We start from the raw sequence: 17278 nt of genomic DNA, 5'->3' as shown, positions 1-17278 counted from the left end.
TACACCTGGTCTTCATCCATAGTTCCTGGCTTACAGTTCCCAAAACCCAAGGAATTTTCTGATTGATAAGCTGTTAATGAAGGTGACTTTTGGTTAGTTGGTTGGTTGGTTGGTTTTTGGCTGTGCTGTGCAGCTTGTGGGATCTTGGTTCCCCAACCAGGGACTGAACCCAGGCCACGGCAGTGAAAGTCCTAACCACTGGACAGCCAGGGAATTCCCTGAAGGTGACTTTTGGATACCACCCCAGGGTGGGGGCTGGTTGCCAGGAGAACCAATCATGTGATTAGAGGGTTGGAACTTTCGGTCCCATCCCGATTTCCCAGGGAAGGGAGAGGGGGTTTGAGGTTGAATCAATGCCATTAGCAGATGATTTAGTCAATCATGACTGTGCAATGAAGCCTCCATAGAAACCAAAAAAGACAGCTTTTTGGTCCCTTTTTTTTCCCAAGGGCTTCCACATGGGGGAAACCAGAACACTTTTGCATGCCACCATGCCAGGCCCCAAGCTCCAGGAGTACAGAAGCTCTGTTCGGGACCTCGCCCTATGTATCTCTACATGTGGCTGTTGATTTGTATCCTTTAATATCCTTTTAAAATAAATCGGTAATCTAGTGAGTAAATGGGTTTTCCTGAGTTCTGTGAGGCATTCTAGCAAATCAATTGAACCTGAGAAGAGGGTCGTGGGAACCTCTGATTTATAGCTAGTCAGAAAATAATATATCTGATAAACAACTTATATCCAGGTTCAAGTCCAGGTAACAACCTGGACTTGCAACTGGCATCCTGAGTTGGAGGGAGTCACTGGAGCCTCCAATTTGTAGCCAGTTGGTCAGAAGCACAGATGTTAACCTGGGCTTGTGATCAGCATCTGAAGTGGAGGGCGGTCTTGTGGGACTGAGCCCTTTACCTGTGGAATCTGATTCTATCCCCAGGTAGATAGTGTCAGAATTAAGTTGAATTCTCATACACCCCACTGACATATACACACACACACACACACACACACACACACACACACACTGGAACTGGGTCTGGGAACCCTTTTCAGGTATGTACTATATGATTCCATTTATACGACATTCTGGAAAAGGCAAAATCATTGCGACAGACATTGGCGCAGTGACTGCCCAGGGTAAGGGAGGGGGGCAGGACTGACAACAAAGGTACACAGGAGAATCTTTTGGTGATGAAACTGTTCTGTATCTTGATTGTGGCGGCAGTCAAACGACTGTATGTACCAAAACTCACAGAACTGTACACAAAAAGGGTAAATTTTACTGTTTCTAAATCATAACTTTTTTTAAAAGCTCCAAATGGAAACCATTAAAACAAATCAAAACAACTACCATGAAAATAACCACAAAATTTCTGCATTTAAGGAGGAGAAACCTTTTACCCAGGACCATTAAAAATAAGGTCTGCAGTGTCAGACACATCTGCACACGTTCTCTTAGCCACTCCTACCCTGACAGGCCTCGCAAAGGGTACTTCAAAAGACACCACTGCATCCCCCAGTCTTACCTGAACCATGGGCTGTCAGAGGACTGAAGGAAGCAGTAATAATACCCCGTGAAGGACCTGGGACCTGCAAGCGATAGAGAGCTGCGAGAGGCCGCAGGAGTTCCTTCAAACTGCAAGGGGAATTGCACTGCCCCTTCTTGTTCTTCCTTAGGAGACAGAGGTTGTCCCAAATGCTCCAGCGGTGCACACTCACCCCTGTCGGGACCACATTTACCCCGCCTGGCTGGTTCTCAGTCCTGCAGCCCTCACCCCTCGCGGAGGAAACTGAATTTTGCAGAGGCGATGAAAGTAGGCCAAGGCGACAGAGCACTCCAGTTACCGGGTGGCAGCCAATCACGGGCCCCTCCCCAGAAGTGTCTCAGTCTGAGGTCAGGACTCAAAGCAGAGTCTGTGCCGGCAGCCTGAACCCAAGGGGAATGACTTGTTGGGCTTGTTTTTCCACCACATTAACTTGAGGGTTTGTGATTTGAGACCCCAAATCAATCTCTGCCACAATGCTGGCAGCCTCCCCTCCCACGGCACTCACCTAGTCTGACCCAACCTTTTCCTTGCTTCGCACGCTGAAAGGTGACAAGACCACTCCAGCCCAAGGTATTGAAAATGAAAGGCCATAATACACCCACTGCCCAGACTGCCCTGAAACCCAACTTCCCCAGCCCAAGGAACACCATCATCTCCCTCCGCCCAGGATCACAAACTTTAAAAATCCTTTCAGGACTTCCCTGGTGGCGCAGTGGTTAAGAATCTGCCTGCCAACGCAGGGGACACGGGTTCCAGCCCTGGTCTGGGACGATCCCACGTGCCGCGGAGCAACCAAGCCCGTGCGCCACAGCTACTGAGCCTGTGCTCCAGAGCCCACGAGCCACAACTACTGAAGCCCACGCGCCTAGAGCCCGTGCTCCGCAACAAGAGAAGCCACTGCAATGAGAAGCCCGTGTGCAGCAATGAAGACCCAACGCAGCCATAAATAAATAAATAAGTTAATTTAAAAAAAAAAATCCTTTCAGAGTTGTTTCTGCCAGGAGCAGGGGTGGGGGCTCTACCTTTTGTCTTTCCGTCCACGGATGCCAGCTTCTTTGTCTCTGCTGTCAGCAGTAGCTCATAAGGATGCTCGTCCTCCTCCCTGGCTGCGCTCCCCTGAATCCAGGGTCTCACGGTCAAGACCTAAGAGAAACAAACACCACGGTCCTTCTCAGGTGGGGGGCTAACACCCAGACAGGTTATGTCAAACAAATTTGAGATTACTGGCTCCTTTTTCATCAGAGGGGAAGAGAAGGTAAATACATCAAGTGTCACAGGGAATCAAAATGCTTTCCTGGCTACACACCTGGACCTCAAATCTCAATGGCCTTGGATTAAAATATTCCCCTTTCCTTCCCTCATTTCATCCTTCAAAATGCCATAAAATCCAAGATCCTCCCCTCCCCTGCCTCTTCCCTCTTCAGTGTTCTGCAGGATCTTTCTGTGGGTAACACCTCCCAAGTGGTTTTTAGCCACCATGCATCATAAGGCCTTCTTTCTTCATGCTTCTTTCCTAATATGCTCACACAGTACCCCAAGGCTGGGATCCTTCCCCTTTCTCAAGAGGGAATCAGCATGACTTCTGATTGACCCTGACTGACTGATATTTACTAGGAACAAAGCATTCTGTAAATCCTCTATTTTTGTAAGCCCTTCCTCATAGGCCCTGTGGGTTATAGACGAGGATTTCCCCAAAGCTGGCTTCCTACCACACCTATGAAAATGCAATTTTAAATCAATTCCACCAATCTCTGTTCTGAAAAGAGGCAAGTGGATGGGCAGTAGGAATTTCAGTGGAGAAAAAGCAGCTCTGCCTCCTGAGAAATCCCTAACCCAGGCAGCCAAGTGTCTCTGATGAAATGACTGACCAGAGCTGGCCCCTACACCTGCCAACTGGCTTGAGTCAGCTGGGGGCCCGGTGGCCACAGCCAGTCACGGTACCAGAGCGGCCAGGCATCTCAAACCAAGCCAGAAACACCACGATCAGTGCTACAGTCACACTGAGAGAGAGAATGGAGATACCTGCTTTAGAGGATAATTCTAGCTCATCTCTCCTAAGAAGCCAATGTGTTTCACAGGCAAATTAAGAATAATCATAGACTGGCAATTAGGAAAGCCAACCAAAGCACAAAATCTCTTCTTGAGCAGTTTGGCTAGAACAAGTAATATATTATGAACGAGGGGGTGAGCGGGATTCACAAGTCCACCTAACAAACAACGGGACCCTACCAGTGTGGCACTGTGGTGCCACTGAAACCTCCTCCTTCACTGATGGGTCCCAAGGCCCACCGGAAACAAAGCAGGTTTGTGATTCAGTAGCATCTTGCTTCTTGGAGGCATAGCTCACAGCGTTACAGCCTAATGAGACAACACAGATTCTAGCAGCCTCAGACTCAGTGAGAGACTGCAGCTCCTGTTTTGTTAACAAGGCTGCCACTCCAAAGGCAGGATGGTGGTCTCTCCAAAATTCTGCTAAGCACAGCAGGAACCTCCACTGACTGAGAGCCACCTGGAAGCTAAAAGCTATTTCATTACAATGAGCTACTTGCCTGTATTACTTATTCCTTTTGCTTCTTCACAGGAACACAATTAAGGGAACAAAGAGAGACCATTAAGCAGTTCAGACAGTGTCAACTTAATACCACAGGCTTTACTGACAGGAATTTGTGTTCTGCAAGTTTACACACCCAGAGCCATCACTTAGGCAGAGCCCTGGAAATCTGATTCTGTGAGTGTTCTGCGCACAGCAAGAGCTCTCACATAGCCCCAGGCAGACTTCTCTGAGAGGTATCTGACAGCCTGGGTGCCCGGCCTATAATACCCTTTCTTCCCAAGCAGGACGGGTCTGATGACTTCCATCTGGAAGATCAGACCCACTGGACCTGTGTTTGCTGCATGCCTGGCTCTTGTGCACAAGTGGAAGCAGGGAATCAGCAAACGGCAGAGCTGGAAGGGACCCGAACCATCACAGTCACAGCTAGAGAGTACCTGGTTCCAGCTTGTTCCTTTTGCAGGTGACAAAACCCGGTTACCAGAGAGCTCCCAGCAGAGCCAGGGCCATAAAATTCACTCCCCTTGATTCCGGATCAAGCTGGCCTCATTTTTTTTTCTGGAAAGTGTGGTTTCTCCACCCAATTCAGAATCCTCTCCCTCCTTCAGATGTCTAATGAGTGTCCCCTGCTCATACCCACACAACTCGTAGGGTGATCTTTTCCTCTTGGTCCTGGCCTCTGCCAGCTATGGGATTAAAATCTCACAAAAAAAAGCAATAAACTGCTTTTCTTCAAGTCTTCCTAGCTCCCACTCAAGAAGTCCTGTGTCATAGTGAATATGGCAATAACAGATTCGCAACAGAAAGGATTCTGCTCTTTACTAAATTACTCCTTAATCTTTTTCCCCTTTCTTCCAGGGCTTGCAATAAATCAAAACCAAAAAAAAAAAAAAAGTATTCTCTGCTACATGGAAAGCAACATTTTTGCTGCAGAGAAAAGCGACTACCAGTTACCACCCAACTGTGACCAATGGAATGGCCAGTTGGGGTGTGCGCAGCTTTCTGGGAAGAGATACCACGGCAGCTGCAACTTCCCATGAACATTTAGCACATCTGAGCATAGAGAAGGCACCGGTCAGTCCGATGCAGTTGGCAGCCCCTTTGGTGGGGCGAAAACAGCTAACTAGCTTGTGTGTGTGCACACGCATATGTGAATATGTTTAACTTTTTTTAAGACAGTTTCATGATCTGGTCATTACTCTGATCAGCTCTCCTGGAGTCAGTATACTCAGCTTCTCTTAAAGGCTTTCAAGGGCCATCTGACAATGACAAGCCTCAAGAACAGTAAACGAACACTGGGTCAGATTGCTCGCTTGCTAGGATATGAATGAGGTTTAGGGTATTAAAGCTTTGAGAGTATAAGAAATGAAGATGGTGAAGAATACAGTCCAAAAAAAAAAGTCTATTTCTGGAGAAGACTTATCCACTCAGACTATAGCAAACAGAATCTGTCTTGATCATTAAAAGGATAATAACCCAGAGCACATCACCTCTATATTTATGTACTTATAATCATCATTTAGGAAGCAAAGCCAGGGTTCTCAGGGTCTTCCAAATACTGACTATGGTTGTCCAACTGATCCAGGATTCCAGGCTATTCGGAGGCGAGTCCTAGAAGATGTAGCTCAGACACAGTCTCCAATCCAGGAGAGTAATAGGGATATTTCTCCCCCTACTTTTTTTTTTTTTTTTTTTTGCGGTACGCAGGCCCCTCACTGCTGTGGCCTCTCCTGTTGCGGAGCACAGTCTCCAGACGCACAGGCTCAGTGGCCATGGCTGATGGGCCCAGCCACTCTGCGGCATGTGGGATCCTCCTGGACCGGGGCACGACCCCGTGTCCCCTGCATCGGCAGGCGGACTCTCAACCACTGCGCCACCAGGGAAGCCCTCCCCCTACTTTTTGATACAGTATTATTGCCAAACTGTATGCCCTATAAAGTCCTGGGAGAAAAGAAAGTGCTGGTTATCCAATAGTTCTTTAGGAGCCTTGCCCTTACCCTTGGGCACCAGAAAATTTAATCCAAGTCCTTGTTAAAGAGGTGGTATAGGGCGTTTACACAGACCCAGCCCCAACTGAATACGCTCTATATTACTAGGTTTCTCCTTGTAAAAAGGGAGTAATAAAGCAAACCTCTATATAAAAACGTGTAGGGGTTTACTACATGCGCTTGTATCTGCTGGCAATGTATTATTACCCTAGAGCCTGTAATTCTAGAGACCCTTTAGTTGAGTCATGATAGTAAGTATTTTGTAATTAAGGGATAGGAAGAAATAAGGACAGAATTTGTACCTAGCACAGAAATCATCCCTATCTCCAACACTGACTTTACATTCTAAAAAGGGCTTCCTTGTATTTATACATTTTGTCAAACTGATGTCATCCTTCTGGTTGCATATGTTTATATTAAATAAAAGAACCTGTCTCACTGGATGGTCCATGGCAGTAAAAAAAACTTAACTCCGACTTCTGGGGACAAAGTAATGAGACTTAATTGACTAGTTTATGTTAGCTGGTTTTTAAGTTAAAGAACAATAGGGCATTGAATGAGCTACAAAAAACTATTGAAATTATACAATATTTTGAATAAACACTCAATAAATATATTCTCTGAATGGCAGGAAGTGTTAAAGGAGCATTGTGAAGATGAAAGGTTAAGGAAAACATGATTTTCTTCATATACCTAAGTGAGAAGGTTGAACCATTTGCCCCAGGATAACATTTCTTTTTTGAAAAGGTGAACTATTCTTTTCAAATTACCTCCTTTGATTTCCCCTGCCCCCATGACTCTTATTTCTCTTCTAGTTGAGTTTTCATGACATTTTCCATGTCTGTCCTGGTGCAGATTCTTCATATGAAATGAAGAGGGAAATTGCAAAAACAGAAATAAGGCCTTTTGGGTCACAAGCATCAAAGCTTGCTAATCTGACCCAGTCTAGAGAACAGTGATGAGGGGGATACTCCACACTTTGTATCAAAAGACAACACAGGTACGAGAGCCAAAAGTGAGACTGTTTAGCCTAATGGAGCCAGGAAAATGTGCATGTTTGGCTTCCCATGTGGCACGGCTGATCAATAATTGGCCCATCTGCTAGAGAGCCTGGTAAAATTCCTTGCTCAGTACTTTTGAGTGAGTTTGAAAGGTCCTATTTTGGATTACTGATATACACAATGCAAATTTACTAATCCAAAGAGGTGATAAAAACAATGACAAGGCAAAGTCTTCTTTAAGCGCGCATTTGACGCACTTTCCAGAAAATCATATTTCAGTGATGGGAGTAAACCTTCAACCCTCTACCTCAGAAGCTGTCAAGGGAAAATACTTCTTATCTATGCGGTCTTCCTCCTCTTCATCGGGTGGTGGTTTTGCTGGAGGCGGAGGACGTTCCCTCTGTAGAAGAGAAAAAATAAGTATTTTACTATGTCTTTTTTCAAGAATTTAACTCTTTGGTTTACTCTTATCTCAGTCTTTGGAAATAAAAAAGAATAATGTAAAGAATTCCCCTGAAAGACTAAACTCAACGTTTAGTATCTGAACAAGATGGAGAACCCTGCACACATACACAATTCAATTAGCATTGCTCTTTGTTTTTTGATGTTTGTAGCAGAGACTATAAACACCTCTGTCATATCCTTGACCACAGTGAGAAATATCAGCACTGAAAACACACAACTACCTCATCAGAAAATGTCCTTCATGATACTGATACACAAACTCGAGTATAGGAAAACCAGTGGCTCAACTTCCAATCTACTCTAAAAAGAGGAAACACTAAATCAGAAGAATCAACTTGTCAGAGTTCTAACAAACCAAAATTATTAGGGAAGTAATGAGGAAAGCAATCAAGGACAAAAACATCAACTCCTGCTCAAGCTTGAATGTTATTCAAACCTCAGAACTGTCTCTTATCCTTAGTCACCTCCTTCAATGATTACTATTATGTATTATTAGCATATGAAAACCCTATTTCATCTCAGCCCATTTAAAAAAGGACTATTTGTCAGTTATCTGCCCTTGCAGGGGTTGGCAAGCTTTTTCTTAAAGGGCTACACAGTAAATATTTTAGGGTTTGCAGTAAACTCTGCCACTGGGGCACAAACGTAGCCACAGAAAATATGTGAATGACTGGGCATGGCTATGTTCCAAATACAACTTTATTCACAAAAACAGGCAGCTGTCTGTGGGCCTTGGTTCACCAACCCCCTGCTCTACAGCGAGAAACTCACTGAAGACGGGATTATCTAGATCATGGGTAGACAGTTTCAGGAATACACAGAATGATCTTTGGTGAAAGAAGGCTGAAGAGAGTTTTGCCACTGTCCCTGCTGTACTTTTAGCGTCTTTATATCCCACAGTCCTATTTATGCCTGAGAGTCAATGTTCCTACAGGGAAGGGGGTGGGAACCTGAAACAGGAGTTGACCTGCCAGCTCCTTCCCTGGCTTGCAGGTTAGTCCACTGTGTTGCTAGAACGAGAGTATTTTTACACGTCGGTGTGGAGGTGAGTGTTGAATTATGTGACAGCCTCAGAGAAACCTGCAAGGAAAGACACTTCTCATGTTTTAGGAGCCGCCGGGTTAGTTAGCACTTGGCATCCATGATCTCTCTGTTAAACACGCTTTACTGCTTGGTATTATATCTTGATACGACTCCAAAACAAGTTCATATGGTCAAGCCGAACAAAGCTTTTGAGGTCAGATTTCCCACTAAGTCTACTTTCCCCACCCTTCTTTGCTCCAGAAGCGTAGGAACAAGCCTGGTCCAGGGCCACCTTGTAAGGAGGGGAAGAGCAGACGGAGCAGGCCCATAATCTCACCAGTTATCCAACTGTGGGACACAAAGAGCTGAGGAAAACCAAAATGAAACATAACAACAACAAAAATGACTCATCCTAGAAGCCTTCCCAAGGCTAAAGGAGCCTAGAAAGAACAATGTGAAAGGCTCTTGTGGAAGAGGTAATCACCAGGGACCCTGGAAGGAAAGAGAAGCATGGGTCTTTCACGGTCTTTTCTACCATGAAAACTATGGCCCAGGGGCCTGGAACTATGAAGCTGATTTACAGATACCATCCTCTGTGTTTACCAGACGTAGAACAGTCCCTTGGCCACAGTTAATTACCAAGGACCAGGAAGGCAGCACAGCAACAACATACTCAAGTAAAACTGGCAAAGCATGCACCCCAAGATGTATCAGTTTCTACTTAGCAGGACCATAGGAGGCTAGATTACTACAGTGGGATGAACAAAGAACCTGTGTAAATCAGTGGCTAAGCCTCACAGGAACTTGCTCCTTCAAAGCTTACTTCAGGAATCCCGTGTTCTTCTTGCAAAGCCTCCAGCTCCCTCTAATGGGCATCACCTGTAAGTGCCACTGAAAGCAACACCTTCCTCCACAGGTTGGATTTCCCTAATTCATTTGTACCTAACAGTGAAAGAAGTGGAAACAAACAAACAAAAAAAACCCTAGCTCTGTCTGCAGAAGCACTGTGTGAGCGGTGCTCGGCACGTGCACTTGCTTTCACCACCGACAAGGAGTTTCATCACAGTCCTCGATAACTCCCGCTCTAGGGGTTCTACCACAAGACTGGTGGGCCTTTCCAAAATCCATACTGAAATGCTGGGACTATCCCAGGGCAGGGCAAGAAGCCGAACAAAAAAGAACACCAAAAACAGCAGGCCATTCCCAGGGCATTAATGAAAAGCCTGAGGATCACCAGGCAGCCAAAGGATCATCAAAATGGTCATAAGCCAGATTTGCACCAAAAGGGAAGGGCCAGCCTCTCCAACAGGAAGAAGTAATATACACCTGAAAATATGCCTCAAGGTGGGACTATCACTGGGATCCTGTTAGAGCAATGCCTGTTTATTAAAAGTGCAATGCTCAAAACCTCAACAGTGCAGGAAGGAAGGGCCATGGGACCACTGATTCAGGCTTAGGCTCACAGTAAAACCCTGGGAGAGAAAATGGGGGTAAGGAGTCTGGAGAACAATGTATAAGGCTAGAAGTAGAAGCAAGTGCTAGAGAGACTTCCCTGGTGGCACAGTGGTTAAGAATCCACCTGCCAGTGCAGGGGACACAGGTTTGAGCCCTGGTCTGGGAAGATCTCACATGCCACGAAGCAACTGAGCCCGTGTGCCACAACTACTGAGCCTGCGCTCTAGAGCCCATGAGCCACAACTACTGAAGCCCACGTGCTCTAGAGCCCGCATGCCACAACTACTGAACCTGCATGCTGCAACTATTGAAGCCCGCACGCCTAGAGCTCATGCTCCGCAACAAGAGAAGCCACTGCAATGAGAAGCGCGTGCACCGCAACGAAGAGTAGCCCCCACTCGCCACCACTAGAGAAAGCCCACGCTCAGCAAAGAAGACCCAATACAGCCAAAAAAAATAAATAAAAATTAAAAAAGAAGAAGAAGAAGAAGAAGAAGAAGCAAGGGCTAGAGAAAGAAGCAGTCAGATGGGAAGGTTGACCTTTAGAGGGAAAAATTCAAGGTTGTCCCCATCCTACTATTTCAATGGCTGGAGGGGTTATAACTATGGGAAAAATAGGAATGTACATACTAATACATACACTGTCTGATTAAGCCTTGCTACAACCCTGCTGAACACAAAATCTGTCCAAATACAAATGGATAAATTTTTTAGGGCAAATGGAAGGTGAACATGTACTCAGGGCTGACAGGAACTTATTTAGCAAGCTCTTTCATCGACAGAACTGCTCTCCCGAAAGAAACAAACAATATATAGCAAAGGCCCCAAAGACAGAAGCAGCAGTGAGGCTAAATAGAAACAAAATGCTTCAATTTACTCTAAGGTCAAAAAAGTAACAGAAGGATGCAAACAGGTTATATCGAAACTGGAAAAATTAAAATTGTACCTCAACACAAGCTGTAGAGTTTGACCACACTAAGCAAGAGGGAGATGGTGCAGAGCCCCCAGGAGAATAGGGTGAGTGGGACCCAGGCCCCTGAAACACAGCTGGCACTGGGGGTCGCACATCCCCTCTCCCACTCCCCAGCAGAGCAGAGGTGGACAACAGAACCCCGGTACAGAGGGTCAGCCACGTACAGGCCTCACTCCAGCAGCTTTCACTCCCGCCGTCTCGGCCTCCCTGCTCACGGAGTCCCGGTCAGACGAGCGCCCGCTGGCCGTGCTGTCCAATGAATGGCAGGAGACAGCATTGTACAGAGCCTCGTAGGGACCCTCCTCTTCCATGTTGCTGTCAAAATCGATGATCAGTTCAGTCACTGCTTTCTCCACATCACCTGAAGAGGGGTTAGAAGGCAAGAGAGTCGGTGAGAGGACAGCACAGTCTTGGACTTCCCACCACAGGAACAACCCAAAGCCCCTTCGGCCACCTGAACTTGACCAACGTTAACCTAGAGCAGGAAAATAAATCACGGCTTTCTCCACGGACAGGAATAAATATAGAGAGTTTCATCTGCGCTTCATACTCTGAGAAATGAACAGATTTTTCTCCAATTCAATATGGAACCTTTGACATCTATGAAGGACATCTCCCAAGATCGTTATAAATTCCCAAATACCTCAATGCCATGACAGCATAAACTTAAACCATAAGATGTAGCAAGGTACAACTGGAAAACTTCAGTAATCCCTTTAAATTCTTAACAAGAACCTCCATGTGCCCAAGCAAAATAGAGGGTGGTGAAGCCTTTCTGAGATGAAGGCGCTGTGCAGCTACAACTCACTCACTAGACAACTACGAACCTCAGAGTGCCTGGGATCCAAATTTGTGACTCTGCAAAGTAACCAGGGATCTGGTTATAGACCAGGGATCTCTGGGTCACTTGCAAAGAGTCAAAACTGTAACTGTAAAATCCCTGAAAGCTAAGAGCTTAGTGAACTACTAATCCCATTACCAGCAAATTATGAGGTCAAGAAAAAAAGTGTGACCAGGGGAGGGGAACAAGGACTCTACAGTAAAGACAGGCTGAGAACCCCTGAACCCTTGCATCTCTGCATTCCTCTGAAAAATCCCTTTCCTTTTTCAGTATCTGGCTTTGCTCTGTTTCTCGAGCTTTCTTCATTGTGATCTGTATCTGGGGGAGGTGTCAGCCAGTGTCTGAGAACCCCTGAACCCTTGCATCTCTGCATTCCTCTGAAAAATCCCTTTCCTTTTTCAGTATCTGGCTTTGCTCTGTTTCTCGAGCTTTCTTCATTGTGATCTGTATCTGGCGGAGGTGTCAGCCAGTGTTTTGTCTTTCTCATTCATCAGACCTAGGACCCAAAAGGCTGCTCAATCAATCTGAAAAGGTGGATCCTGGCTAATGATGGAGAGGCTGGACTGCCCAAGCTAGCACCCAGACCACATGTGTTGGACAAATGATAGACTACTAAAATCTGCCATATACACATCTACCAACCAGATGACACTCATTAAATATTTACTGTGAGCCAGCTATACTCAAGGCACTAAAGTGTGTGTTAGAAAAAAAAGGTTTCACTGAGATTTGAGTTCATCTTGAGATCATCCTGTCTACCACACATCCCAGGATAGCTCTCACAGAGCCAACTCTAAAAGCAGAGAATAAAATAAAGTAGGAAAGAAAAAGTCCACCATCACGGCCTAAGCTTTGCCCAAGAAAACTTCATATAGTAGTTGGAAAAAAATGAATTTGAATATGAACTTACTAAGTACTCCCAATCCCCCAAAATAATTATTTAAATTAAGATTTTCCATTCTGCCAAAGAACGTTCAACTCTTTTCAAGCTGAGAGCCCCTTTGCTGGCAGAAGAGAGCCGACTCACCCTGAGACTTCTGGGATATGGAGTCCATGTTGGAGATGAGAGGTGGCTGGGTTGTGGGGGTTTTATCTACCTCTTTTGCACTTCTTTTTCCAGTCATGTGATCTACATGGAAAGACCAAAAAAAGCTGCACCAAATACCAGTGTCTTGGTTCAGCCAGCATGTCCCCTGGTCCCTGCGGCAGGGAGATGGACCCATACCTTCGATCAGTGCTGCTATCTGCTGGCTCTTCTGAGATGGCAGCTCCCGGACAGTGTCTAAGGCAGTCAGTCCACGGTTATCTTTTATGTTGACGTCAATTCCTAGAAAGGCACACCAGGTGGACCAGGGGAGTGAGAATTTTCAAGCCAGCCTCAAAGAGGGTCAAATTCCAGGATACCTAATGCTCCTGGCAGCACAACCAACGTTTTCATCCAAAGATATTTTATCCAGCTATACAAGAACTTCGTACATTTGCAATCAACCAGTGGAGACATACACATATTAGGTTCAAAGGCAGCCAGTAAAAATCCCCCTCCAGGGATCCTGGGGGAAATGATCCCAACCCTGGCATGCTGTGTAGACAAGAGCGCTGCCAACCTCTCACCTGCAGCCAGCAGGATTTGCACCACATCGGTCTTGCCAAACAAAGCAGCCTCATGCAAAGCACTGCCCTTCTCCGTCTGGAAAGCAAATGAGAGCGCAGAGCAGGATATCATCAGAACAGTGACCCAGGTTTGGCGTGGCTTCACACGACAAACGGGACGTAGACAAGAAGGGACAGGAAAATAAAATAAACCACACAAAGTCCTCTGTCATTATCTTTCCCACTTTTCTTGTCTGGATTCCAAAACCACAATCGTGGCCCATACTTGGGTGTTTGATGTGCCACCAGGAGGCCACACATGAATAACTGCACTGTTACCCTTGGAACCACCTATTGGTGACACTCCTAAAAACCCCACCTTCCTGGGTGGAAGGAATGATGAGAAGAAAAGTACAAGGGGGGGAAAACACCTTAACTTCAAATGTGGTCTGGTGGATGCAAAGCCTAAGAAATGGCCATTCATCTGAATGGAGAAAGCTACCAACAAAGGGAAATGTTAAGTCTCCTGTCGGCAACATCAAGTTGATGGGACTTTGGAGGCGCTAATGGTGGCAGTGGGAACACAGGTATAGGAAGATAATGAAAGTTTTCTAATTTCAAGAGAGAGTCCATAAGCATGTCTTTTCAGGGTATAATGACCATGTATTACCCCTGAAAAGAAACAAAAAATAACAGACTCACTGGAGGAGTTTCTTTGTCTCTAAAGTTTCTCATTACAATGAGTCAGCAAATGGAAGCATCTGACATGTGATGTGAACCGTGCTAAATAGGAACACAGCCCAGCAGCATGGCGCTTGTGCCTTTTCCAAAATGACTACGTCCCTTGGGCCTGGGAGGTACGTCCGCCCCACTACCTGGTAATTGCTATCCATGCCGGCATCCAGGAGGACCTGGACCACAGCTTTGTGGCCATTCCTTGCTGCCAAGTGCAGAGGGGTGTGCTTCTTAGTGTTGCAGCTCAGGAGGTTGGGGTGTGCGTTGAGGAGCATCTTCACCACCTCCAGCCTCCCGTAGAGTGCAGCCAGGTCCAGAGGCGTCTCGAACTTGTTGTTGCGCATGGTGGGGTCAGTCAGCTCCTCTAAGAGGACCTTCACCACCTCCGTGTGGCCATACTGTGCTGCGCAGTGCAGGGCCGTCTCGTTGTCATTGTTCTAAAGAGTCAACAGGCGGATGATGTCAGAAAGGTGACCAGCAGACTGGCAGACAACTGGGGTAATCACACGTAAAACCATTGAAATTTAAATGAGAAAAATAGCAGCAACACCTGGGGACTAATAGAACTATGTCAGAATCCCGCAAACAAGCCCGGCTGCTCCAGTCAGCCTCATCTGCCCCAGTTACTGCCAGAGGGGAGCAGTCGGCACCTCAGCCTTTGTAGTCTCCTCTGTGCCAATGTAGACGTGTCTCCAGACGGCAAGGAGAGCCACCTTGGGAACACAGCAGGCCGCGGGGAGAAGCCCTGGCACAGATGGATGCCCGTAATATCACTGCCATTGACTCAATTTAAACTTCAACTGGTTTTACAATTTCTATTGAGCCAACCCCGTGGTCCTGATTCTGGATCTGCTGACCATCCATTGCCTCGCACACAAGCTTTTTGGAAAGAGTTTGTCGTCTGCGTAGCTCCATGCATGCAAATCAATTGGCCAACAATGAAAGTTACAGAGCAGAGCACCCAAGATCACTCTCAACATATCAGCCAACAGCCACTGCCAGGGGACTGAGGCACCTGAGCTCAGTCACAGAGTAACGCGGGACCCAGATGCCACCCTGAGCCTGCTCCAGGAGCCTGCCCCAGCCAATGCATGCAGGACCTACAACTGTGCCAAGAAGGGTTTCTTAGGTAAGAAAGATACAATCAGACACCAGAATGTTTTGTGTGAGAGGTGCAAAATATTCAAGATTGTAACATTGCCATTAATTCAAATTCACAACCCCACAGGTCCTCTGATGTCAATTTTGTTTCAAACTAAAGGGAGAACCTGAGATAAAGCAGGAGAAGTTTGTGCTTTATCAACCATCAGAAGCAAAATGTTAATCATTCCAATTATGATCTTTCTTTTACTACTACTGACAATGTATAACTAGAGCAGGCATAGAGGAATTTCCACGACCTCTCCATTTTTAGAAGCATTAATGAAAATAATAATTCTCCCACAAGACTTTGAGATTCCTGAATTTATCCAGGAGGCTTCTGCCACTTTGGGGAAACAAAGCTTCTGAGGGCATGTGTCCTTCAGGTCAATATTATGCACCTTTCAGTGGTCAAAAGGTAAAGATTAAATGTTTCCACAATTGCTTCAATTCTATTAATGATATTAAAAGTAACAGACTAGAAGTTACCCAAACATGCATGCAATTCCATCTGCTTTTGATCTGGCATTTAACTGCATCATTTTTTCCAGCTACACCAAGTGTATCAGAAAGATCCAGGGCTACTAGGCGCAAGGCCCCAAAAGGCCAGAATGATAGCAAAGAAATTTTTTTTTAATGAAACAAGGACAGAAAGGGTGGTAGCAAGAGCCACATGCAAAGATAAATGCACACAGATAAACAGAGGAAGCAGCACTGAGCTCCAACACAGCTCCAGGAGAGCAGCTGCTGAGAAGGTGCAGACAGACTTCTCTGGCCACAGAACACAGCCAGTTAGCAATGGCCTCCTGTGATACAGCTGGGTCCAAGGGGCGAATTCCTCGTCAACCTGAAAGTCTGGAGGGCAGGAGAAACGCCGGGCTGGAAGTAAATCCTTGGGGCTCCCTGTGCCGCACAAACCTTTCAGGCCACCCATATGCCCACTTCCTATTAAGCTATGGCATGAAAAACTTAGAGCTGTCACCTCGCTTTCTCATGAGAAGAAAAGACAGCTACAGCAATGAAAACTCACAGGAGCTTCCTGTAGAGGGATCCTGGGGCAGAGTTGCAACTCAAAGAAGTTTAAGAGGATTCTCAGGGTTTTATATCTCAAGATTAGCATGACAGCAAGGGCCAAGAGAGTCAGCTTATTCTCATTAAAACTCCAGTCCAAAAAAACTCGTTTACTCTGAAGTAGACACTGCTATCTCTTTTATATCCAAGTTGTCTCCCAACAACCAGAATAATCTGTAAAAAGTATGTCATTAGGGCCTGAAGAACTGTATAACTCTAGGGGAAAAAAGTCTTCTCTGGGTTTTTGCCAGAACTAAAGCAGCTACCACAGAGCTGCCTCGCTAAAGGCATGGTCTTGATCACTACCAGGCAAACTGCCTGCCTATGTTAAAAATGGCCTAACCACATCTCTGCAGTTTATATTCACAATGTAGGAAGCATCTTATTTATGTTTCAGTCTTGCCAGACATGCTCTGGTAACTACAATACTCTTGAGTTTACGTCTGTGGTGACCACATCTCTCGACTACTGAACACAGGCCATCACAATGAGCTCTTACTACCGCTTCCCCTTGGAGCCTAACAATTTTCAGGGCAAGAAGTCACTAAAGTTTTGGATTTATGGACCCACAAGGAAGAGAGGGATTCCAGGGAGGGTACAAACTCTCAACCACCTGGAATCCCTCTCTTTCACACCTTTCAAATCACACCATGGGTGCTTACAACACCCCAAGAGTTCACAGAATCATACTACTATGAATCTGGACTAAGGAAGGACTAAAAGCCTTTCCCCCAAGGCTTTGCACAAACTCCCCATTCCTACTCATCTTGAGACCCACTTTCATTTTTTCCTTGCTAGGTCATTACTTCTAAAAAAAAAAAAAAAATCCCTATACCCTTTATATCTGGAGACCCCATTCAATGTATAAATCCATTACTTATGTGTTTTATATACATACACACA

General features: G+C 45.8%; 1 protein-coding gene across 5 annotated transcripts in view; it reads right to left on the bottom strand.

Annotated features, from left to right (window-relative positions):
- The window catches only part of ANKS1A (ankyrin repeat and sterile alpha motif domain containing 1A), a gene marked incomplete at both ends in the record, with an annotated part of 187995 nt that overhangs the window by 87019 nt on the left and 83698 nt on the right, over positions 1 to 17278 (bottom strand). For all 5 annotated transcript variants that reach the window (XM_082849027.1, XM_082849025.1, XM_082849026.1 and 2 more), the window contains 7 exons: positions 2565 to 2685; positions 7390 to 7482; positions 11163 to 11359; positions 12867 to 12968; positions 13065 to 13166; positions 13451 to 13526; positions 14305 to 14601. In XM_082849027.1, coding sequence (XP_082705153.1) covers positions 2565 to 2685; positions 7390 to 7482; positions 11163 to 11359; positions 12867 to 12968; positions 13065 to 13166; positions 13451 to 13526; positions 14305 to 14601 — 988 coding nt within the window. The remainder of the gene's footprint in view (positions 1 to 2564; positions 2686 to 7389; positions 7483 to 11162; positions 11360 to 12866; positions 12969 to 13064; positions 13167 to 13450; positions 13527 to 14304; positions 14602 to 17278) is intronic.

The sequence above is a fragment of the Leucopleurus acutus genome, assembly GCF_964270905.1.
Source record: "Leucopleurus acutus genome assembly, chromosome: 10".
Lineage (NCBI taxonomy): Eukaryota > Metazoa > Chordata > Mammalia > Artiodactyla > Delphinidae > Leucopleurus > Leucopleurus acutus.
Note: the sequence above shows the minus strand (reverse complement) of the source record. Positions and strands in the feature narration are given on the sequence as shown.